This window comes from Arachis stenosperma, chromosome 4, assembly GCF_014773155.1.
Source record: "Arachis stenosperma cultivar V10309 chromosome 4, arast.V10309.gnm1.PFL2, whole genome shotgun sequence".
NCBI classification, from domain to species: Eukaryota; Viridiplantae; Streptophyta; class Magnoliopsida; order Fabales; family Fabaceae; genus Arachis; species Arachis stenosperma.
This window is the reverse complement of record NC_080380.1, coordinates 28,128,054-28,138,259: the sequence shown is the minus strand read 5'-3', so window position 1 is coordinate 28,138,259 and position 10,206 is coordinate 28,128,054. Positions and strand designations below refer to the sequence as shown.

The 10,206-nt window shown below is 34.6% G+C and overlaps 1 protein-coding gene across 1 annotated transcript; it reads left to right on the top strand.

Moving 5' to 3' along the window:
- The first annotated feature begins 4,628 nt into the window (after positions 1 to 4,628).
- On the top strand, positions 4,629 to 8,985 carry LOC130974818 (uncharacterized). The gene is made up of 3 exons (XM_057899665.1): positions 4,629 to 4,677; positions 7,140 to 7,466; positions 8,915 to 8,985. Exons 1-3 carry the CDS (start codon positions 4,629 to 4,631, stop codon positions 8,983 to 8,985), a joined length of 447 nt encoding a protein of 148 aa, XP_057755648.1.
- The last annotated feature ends 1,221 nt before the right edge of the window (positions 8,986 to 10,206 follow it).

Here is a 10,206-nt window from a genome sequence, read left to right as displayed (position 1 = left end):
GGCAGTCAAGGATTGTGCGGTCCCGATATCGGTGGAGTGCAGAAATGTTGGTGCTATTTCGAGTGCGAAGTGAAAACATGTAAAGAAAATTTTGTAATGAGTGAAAATTGTGAAGAACATAAGTGTACTCTTGCTTGTATTAACAAGCATCCTGGCAAGTCAGCTGAAGGAAAATGCCGATCAGTCCCACCAAATCTGCTAACTATTTTTTGTCAATGTACTTACTTCTGTCCTTAGATTATGAACTTATCTATGTATAATAAAGTTTTCTTGAAAGCTATATATAAGAAATTAAGTGAGCCTAATTTATTCTAAAAATTAGCAAATAAGGATTACTCACACTTATAATGACTATCAGACTTTTAATTTTTAGACTATGTGAGACTTAATACTATATCATAGGCGTTGCAGCAATAACATGTTCGATGTATATAGTCATCCTGATCTGGGGGTTTGATTCTCTGCAAGAATGCATATAATGTAAGACAAGGTCTCATCTAAATTAATAAAACCATGATACGATTTCTCAACATATAATATAATAAAACAGGGATCTTCACCCATGAATGTGCTACCTGTCCAATTCTGCATCAATATGAATTCATATATGCTTTAGTAGTAGTGCACACCTCCAAATTGTTGTTCTAACCGAGCCACAATGTGTTTTCCGTAAGTGTATTTCTTCAAAGCATGAGCATGAACTCTGATGTGAGTAAGCAAGAGTGCTCGCTGATTTTAAGAACATATACCAATAACCTTCTGGATCATATAATTTGCAAATTGGTCTTTCATCATGATCTGCAGGGAATCAAAACAGGATTTAGTAAATAAGTGTAGCCAAAATCAAATGCCTCACAAGTTGAAAAATGAATTTGAACGGTCTTTGCATGTGGAAGAATCATTGATACCGTATAAGCATGCAAAATTATACGATATGACAAGTTGACAACTATCATATATTCCTCATTTTCTTTTATGGAAGCTAAAGAAGCGTAATCTCCTATGAAGAACAATGTATGAACATTTCTTAGTAGATATATATGATGGTTCAAAACTAAGACATTTGAAGCATTAAACATTCTTCTCAATCCTAATGTATTTATCATCAAAATATTTCAAGGATTACGGATCATTTTTATTAATATCTTACATGCCAGTGAATGAATGAAGAGTTCATTTCTTGTATGGGGCCAGTGGAAATTCTGAAGAGTTAGAACACAATTAACCTTGTCAGTTGTCAAGTTCACAATTACCAATAAATTATCATTTTGTTTTTCATGTCCAATAATCTTGGAAACTAACAACTCTCGTTCAGTGGCATCATCATACTCTAGACATTTCTCAATTACATTTGAATCAAACTTATTTATTCTAGTTAAATCAAATTTATTTATCTCAATCAATTCAAATAAATAATTAATTATAACGCTTTTAAAAATAATTAATCAAGATACATAAAACGAAAAAAGGAAAAATGTTTTGGAACGAAGAAAAGAAATGATTGGTGAACTCACCTGAAAGAAAGAAGGAATGAATGCGTGGGAAGAACGAGAATGAAACATGCATGAGTTTGTACTAACTCTGATTTTTCACCCAACAATTTACCCAAATTAATTTGTGAACCTTTTAATATTAGACATTTTAGTCTTTTAAATTTTAAATATAAAAAATATTTTTTACTGTTTATTTTTATTAGATAATATAATTCTCATTTAATTTGATTCATTATTTAATTAAAATTATTTTTTTAGAATTGTTTTGTATTTCGTTTTTTGAATCAAATTGGAGATTATATTATCCAACAAAAATAAATATTGTAGACTATTTTGTATACTTTAAAATTTAAGGAGAAAAAAGTTTGATTTTAAAAATTTTAAATACTTATTTAGGTAATTATTTTTTTTATTTTTGGATCTGTCAATTATAGCAACTTTTTAAAATTTACTACAAAATAATGCATAAAAAAATTTAATATGAGGCCAAAACGTGAGATGTATAAGTATATTATTTTTTTATTTTAGTTTTTTTTTTAATATGGACACCGTTTAGCAGAAATCAAAATTGGAAGGTCTAATTTTAAGTTTAAAATATTTTAATTATCTGAAAATAAAAATTGAAAGATCCGATTTCAATTTTAAAATTTTTTATTTTTTAAAACAAAAATTAAAAAGTTCGATTTAAATTTTAAAATTATTTTTTTAAAACAGAAATCGAAAGATGCCTATTTACTATTTAGCGAAGTCTTTGTTCAAATTTTCAAATTTTTTAAAACAGAAATCAAAATGTCCTATTTTTATTTTTTATTTTTGTTTTCACATTTTCAATTTTTTTTTTAAATCATCTATTGAATGTAGCTAAATCATTGTTCTTCTAATCAAATGTGTCTTTTTCTTTTCGGAGACAGTGCATTATCATGCAATATTTTTAATCAACCCAATTCCAAGTAAAGGAAGTTACTCATATAAAGACGCTTAAAACGTCTTTTTTTAAAGACATTTTTTAATAATTAAAAATTTAATCTATATAATAGATCAAATTGTGTTATTTTTGTCAAAATTAGATAAAACAAATCAATTTGACCGAAAAATCGATAAATCAAATCTCGAACCAATCTAAATTAATATTCTTTTTTTATAGAAAATGACTATAATACTCTTATTATAAAAAAATAACTAAAATATTTTTATTATATATATTAACTTTGAAAATCCTAAATTAGAGCATTGAGAGAGGAAAAAGATTAGGATTTAGAATTTTTAAAATATATAATAAAAATATTTTAAGTCATTTTCTAGAATAGGGATATTATAGTCATTTTTATAAAAAATATTAATTTAAATCGGTTCAAGATTTGGTTTATCGATTTTTTGGTCAAACTGATTTATTTCGTCTAATTTTGACAAAAATAACACAATTTGATCGATTATATAGGTTGTTGAGTTAAGAAATTAACTAAATTAATTAGTGATGACAAACATTATTTTTGGCAAAATAAATAATTAGAGTTGTTAAGTTAATAAGTATACATTGCTAATTATTTATGTTGTGTTGCAGGCCATAATTCATTTTTGGCAGCCCAAGTTGAATGAATAACAAAACAAAGCTAATGGGCTGAATGGAAAATATGAATAAAGACAAGCCCAAGTCATTCATATCAAACAAAGAAGCATAGCAAGGCACCACGGGCCAAAAAGAGAAGAACCCGATACAAGCTTGAAATTGTTTTCAATTTCCCACCATTTTGCTCTAACCAAAGCAACGTTCCTCTCCTCTCTTATCAAATCAAATCAAGACTTCAGTAAAGTAAGAAAGAGAAAGAGAAGAAAAGCTTCCTCCATAAGCCAGTAACCAAAGAAGCAAGAAAGAGAAAATCTAAAGCTTGAAGCACAGAAGCTAAAGCAGAAAATCTAATACAAATCAAGCTTAAGAAAGGTAATCCATCTCATCTTGCATGCATCAGATCTTTATCCTTTCTTCCCTACTCTCTGTTCTATCTGAAAATGGCATTCAAAGAAAAAGTTGATCTCTGTTCTTCACTGCTACAAATCCACGATCACAAGAGATTCTTGGGGACCAAGTTGCATCTCTATGGTTCAGATTTGGTTGACCATTGGAAAACAATTTCGGTTACTCCTTTGTGGCTTTCGGTCAAGTTAGAAAAGTCAGAAGGAAAGGTTCTACTTTAATGATTGAGAAGAAAAAGTGAGCTTGTGGGTTGGTGAAGCTCAAGACTCAAGATGTTGACCTTGGAGGAAGAACCAAGGAACATGCAAGGAGATAAAAAGAAGCTTGTTGTTCATTCTGAAGTAAGGAGAGATAACCAGTGAACTTGAGGTGTTTGTTCTGAGAGAGCTCTTTGAAGAAGTTCAACTAACTGGACAGTGTAACCAATTCAAAGGTGCATTCCGCCAGTATGAAGAACTAAATCAGAGGCTTGCTAATCTGGTTTTTCGCATAGCACAGAGGCTGTTGATGAAGTCAATCTCCTTCATGTTTTTCTGATTGTGATGTACTTTTCTAAGCTTATCTTTCTGTAATTTCTTGAGAGAAAAGGCATTGTGAGAAAGCTTGAGAAAAAGCCAAGAGTTGAAAAAGTCTGAGTGAAACACTTGAGAGAAAAACCTAGAGTTATTTTCTGATTTCTTTAGGTTGGTTAAGTGTCTTGTATCTTGTACCTGTTTGGTATCCCTTTCTTAGTTGGGTTAGCACTAAGAATAAATAGTTAGGTGTTAGCATAGCCAATGTCAAGTTAGGTTAGAACTTGAGTGTGAAATTAGTGTATGTAATACTGTTAACTATAGTGAAATTCTTCCATATTTGTAGAGGAGACTGGATGTAGGTTGCATAGCACAAAGCAACCGAACCAGGATATATGCTGGTGTTAGCTTTTTCTTCTCTGTCATGTTCTGTTTTCTGATATTCATGAGACAAAAATAAATTGTCTCATAAATTTCCGCTGCTGAGTTCAAACAGAATCAGATTTGTAACTTCGATTAAAAAGGGTCAAAACAGCAACTTAAAAGGAAGGCATAGATTCAACCCCCATTCTCTAAGCCTACCACAACCTTCAATTGGTATCAGGAGCTAAGTCTCAAGAATCAAGCTTAACCGCTTGGAGCAAAGATCCAATGGCGAACAACTTGGGCACAACCACAGTTGCCTACACCCTCACTGAAGGTCAGTCAAACAACCGACCACCTTTCTTCAACGGGAAGAACTATTCCTACTGGAAAGAAAGGATAAGGATCTTCATCCAATCCATTGACTACAACCTATGGAAGATCGTTGTGAGCGGCCCAAAGATCCCAACAAAAACAAGTGATGATGGAGTGGTGACTCCAAAAGAAGAAGCTGAATGGAATGAAGATGATAAGAAGAAGATAGAGCTGAATGCTAAAGCAATCAACCTTCTTCACTGTGCTATCAGTTTTGAAGAATACCGGAAGGTGTCTAGATGCAAGACAGCCAAAGAAATCTGGGAAAAACTCCAGGTTACACACGAAAGCACTAAACATGTAAAAGAAACGAGGATTGATATGCTGCGAAAAGAGTACGAGATGTTTAGCATGAAGGATGGAGAAAGCATTGATGAAGCGTTTGAGAGATTCTCAATCATAATCAACAACCTTGATGCTTTGGGTACAAACTATGCAGAACAAACATTGGTGAGAAAACTCCATAGAAGCCTCACAAAAGAGTGGGAAAACACTGCCACTGTCCTAACCGAGAGTAACAACATAAGTCCCATAACCTATGATGAGCTGAGAGGAAAACTCCTTGCCTATGAAGCCACACACACAAACACAGACTCAAAGAAAAAGGGAATAGCCCTTAAGTCACAAATAGAACCGAAAGAAAGTGAGTCAAGTGATGGTATTTCAGATGACGAGCTTTTGTTTTTTGCTAGGAGATTTAGAAGGATGTTGAAGAGCAAAGGCAAATACAAGGGCTCAAGTTCAAAGGAGCACAAGATAGACTTGAGCAAGGTGACGTGTCATCATTGCAAGGAGGCTGGACACTTCAAGTCAAACTGTCCAAAGCTCAAAAAGGAGGACAAAGGAAAGAAGGAAAGGAAGAGAGTACTCATGGCAGCTTGGGAGGATCTTGAGAATGACTCAAATGAAGAAGAAGAATCAGAAGGAGATAACAAAGACTGCTTCATGGCTGGAAACAACAATCTTGATGAGATTTGCCTAGCATCCAAGAACAAACAGGACATATGGTACATGGATAGTGGATGTTCAAGGCACATGACAGGAAGGTCAACCTACTTCATCAAACTAAATAAGTATGATGGAGGTTTTGTGACCTTTGGAGATGATGGTAAAGGTAAAATCATTGCTGTTGGAAAAGTAGGTAATGAGCAATCTACTTTCATTGATGATGTGCTTTTGGTATGTGGTTTAAAGCACAATCTTTTGAGCATAAGTCAGTTGTGTGATTTAGGATATTTAGTTGTTTTCAAAAGGCTTGAATGCTGTGTTGTAAATGAAAAGACAAATGAAGTGATTTTTGTTGCCAAGCGTTTCAATAATATGTATGGACTTACTCTTGATGAACTAAAAGATCAAAATGTAGCGTGTCTCCACTCTAAAGATTCTGAAAAGTGGTTATGGCACAAGAGATTGGGCCCTGCAAGTATGTTTCAAATAAACAAACTTGTAAAGAAAGAATTAGTGAGAGGTCTTCCTTTGATAAAGTTTGACAAAGACATCACTTGTGATGCTTGCCAAATGGGAAAACAAACAAAAAGTTCTTTTAAACCAAAGGAAGACATCTCTACTAAGAGACCACTTGAGTTACTACACATTGATTTATTTGGTCCAACAAGAACTCAAAGCCTAGGTGGTAAACATTATGGTTTAGTAATTGTGGATGACTATACTAGGTTTGGTTGGGTTTTATTTCTTGCACACAAAAATGAAGCCTTTTCGGCCTTTGAACCTTTTTGCAAGAAAATTCAAAATGAAAAGGATTTGAAAATCTCTTCTATAAGAAGCGATCATGGAACTGAATTTGAAAATAATTTGTTTGAATCCTTTTGTGAGGAATTTGGAATATCTCACAACTTCTCTTATCCAAGAACACCACAACAAAATGGTGTTGTGGAAAGAAGAAATAGAAGCATACAAGAGATGACAAGAGCTATGCTTTGTGAGAGTAATGTTCCAAAATTCCTTTGGGCTGAAGCGGTTAACACGGCTTGCCACATTTTGAATAGAACAATCATAAGGAAATTTTTGAAGAAAACCCCTTATGAACTTTGGAAAGGCTACCCACCAAACTTAGATTACTTGCACATCTTTGGATGCAAATGTTTTTTTTGAATAACAAAGAAAATTTGAGAAAATTTGATCCAAAGGCTTATGAGTGCTTGTTTGTAGGATATTCCACAACTAGTAAAGCATATAGAGTTTATCATCAAGATGCTAGAATTATTGAAGAATCCATACATGTTACATTTTGTGATACTAACTTGGTGCAAAGCATTTTGGAAGATGGTGATATAGGAAATCAAGCTCAAAAGGATGATGACGCTGCTCAGAATCATGGAAAAGAAAATTCTGGACAAGCTGAACCAGAAACAGCAAATGCTGAAAATTCAAGAGACAATTCCATTTTGTCTCATGAATCTGAAGGAAATTCTGCAGACAGCAGCATACAGAATCCATTGGTGACCGAATCTGCCTCCAAGTCCACCAGACCTCGTGAATGGAGGTTCTTGAAGACTTATCCTGAAGAATTTGTAATTGGGGACGTCTCTCATGGAGTGCAAACTAGGTCTTCCACTAGAAAGGCAAATGAAGGTTCAAACATTGCCCTCCTCTCACAAATGGAGCCTCAAAACGTCAAGGAAGCCCTTAGTGACCCCTCTTGGATCAAGGCTATGGAGGATGAGCTTCCTGAGTTTGAAAAGAACCAAGTGTGGACGTTGGTTCCAAGGCCAAGTGGAAAGAAAGTGACCGGCACCAAGTGGATATTCCGGAACAAGTTGGGAGAAGATGGTAGCATTGCAAGAAACAAGGCAAGGCTAGTGGCACAAGGATATGACCAAGAAGAAGGAATAGACTTTGATGAATCCTTTGCCCCTGTTGCACGAATGGAAGCCATAAGACTTCTCCTAGCCTATGTTGTATTTTGTGGTTTTAAATTATACCAAATGGATGTGAAATGTGCATTTTTAAATGGTGTGATAGATAGAGAAGTATATGTGGAGCAGCCTCCTGGTTTTGAAAATAAAGAGCATTCTAATCATGTTTTTAAATTGTCTAAAGCTCTCTATGGTTTAAGACAAGCTCCTAGAGCTTGGTATGAGAGACTTAGCTCTTTTCTTTTGAAAAATGGTTTTCAAAGAGGCACCACTGATACAACTCTATTTATCAAGAATTCTAATGATTCTTTTATTTTAGTCCAAATATATGTTGATGACATTATTTTTGGATCAGCAAATGAATCCCTTTGTACTGAATTTGGAAAGCTCATGACAAGTGAATTTGACATGAGTATGATGGGTGAACTTAATTTTTTCCTTGGGCTACAGATTAAACAAACTGAAAATGGTATTTTCATTCATCAAGAAAAGTATGCCAAGGAATTAGTTAAGAAATTTGGTCTTGAAAATGCCAAAACCATGGGAACTCCCATGCACCCGAATTCTAAATTGGATAAGGGAGAAAATGAGAAAAATGTTGATGAGACTAGGTATAGAGGGATAATTGGTTCTCTTATCTACTTAACCTCCTCTAGACCCAATATTGTGCAAAGTGTTGGATTGTGTTCTAGGTTCCAATCCAAACCTAAGGAGTGACATCTTTCTGCAGTTAAAAGGATCATTAGATATGTTCATGGCACATCCAACTTTGGTCTTTGGTATCCTAAGATTGATGATTTTTCTGCAGTTGGTTATTGTGATGCAGATTTTGCTGGTGACAGAGTTGATAGAAGGAGCACTTCTGGTTTATGTTGCTTCCTTGGAAAGTCCTTAAATGTTTGGTCAAGTAAGAAGCAACCAACAGTGGCCTTATCCACTGCAGAGGCTGAGTATATAGCTGCTTCTTCTTGCTGTTCTCAGCTTTTATGGTTAAAAACACAGCTTGCTGATTACAAATTAAATGCTGAAAATATTCCCTTAATGTGTGATAATATGAGTGCCATCAATATTTCTAAAAATCCAGTTTTGCACTCTAGGACTAAGCATATTGAAGTGAAATTTCACTCAATAAGAGAACATGTCCAAAAGGGGGATATTTGCATTCAATTTGTTAAATCAGAAGAGCAATTAGCAGATATTTTTACTAAACCATTAGCTGAAGATAGATTCTGCATGCTTAGGACTTGTCTAGGAATTTTGAGTTATAATTCTTTATTTAAAAAGTGCTGATGTGTTTGCTGGAGAATTTTGTCTCATGAACAGGTATGAGACAATTCTGGGCAGATGATGAATGTTTCCTTCAAAACAGCGTGTTCTGGGCTTATTGCAAGTGAAAAATCAATCTGGGCCAACATCAATTCAGATCTGGGTAGTCCTATATGTTTCATTAATTCAAACCACATCTGGGCCCAATGTGAATGTTACATTCTTACTTGTGTGTTTAAGTTTTCATTAAAAGTTTTTTTTTTATTTGTGTGGCCCGAAAAAGTTTTTTTTTTTATTTTTGACTTTGGTCCAAAATGAACTTCAATTTAATTCTGATTGCCTTTCAAAATTTAAAATTAATTTCCTGTTTTAATTTAAAAATCAAATAAGATCTTCTCTTTTATGAGGTCATGTCTTGTCAAGTCTTTTCAAATGGTGATGCAGTTGCATGGTTTTGGAAATTTGCTTTTGGGTACGGTTACCAACACTCCCTCTCTTCCCTCCATAACTTCTCCTCAACCCTTCGGTTTCTTCCCTCTCACACCACTATCTCTCTTTCATCAAAGGCATCATTTTAACCAAAATGAGGAAGAAAGTCATTACAAAAAGGGCTCCTCGTGAGAAGATTTACAAACTACCCACAAAGCCTTCCACAAGGTTCCCTGCCTCTGCCAAACCAACTCCACCACCAAAGGCGACGCCCGCCAAACCTGCCTCTTCAAAACCTGGCTCTTCAAAGCCATCCTCATCCAAAGGAAAGCGTCCGGCGACGGAGGAACCTGTTCCTGAGCCACAACAACCCAGGGCAAGGTCAGTTCCTGTGCGTTCACAGAGAGGTAACACTCGAGTCCCTCTCAAAAATGTTAAAGAACCAGAAATTGGACCATTTGATCACAAAGCCCATTTTATGACCTCTCATTCAAACTATAACCCCTATAGATTCAAATTTGCCACGAATAATGATTTTTATGAGGGAGTCATCCAGTATCGTACCCTATGCTCTTCATTTCTCGCTGATCTGCCTTCTTTGAAAAGAAAAGGTTTTCCTTTTGTTGACAACTTAATTTTTCTGGACTGGAATCACCTTTTTGACATCAAAAAACCTGTTTATCCATTGTTGGTCAAAGAGTTTTATGCAAACATGACTTATCATGAAGGCACCGCTCATTCGTATGTCAAAGGCCGAGATATCATTTTAAACAATGAGACCATCAGTGAAGCTTTAAAGTATACTGATGTTGGGCCTTGTGCATACACGTCAGTTAAGTGGGATGAAGGAGTTGGTGTTTCTTACAATGATGCCCTGGCTAGCATTTGTGAACATGTTTCCTTAATAGATGGCATTACAC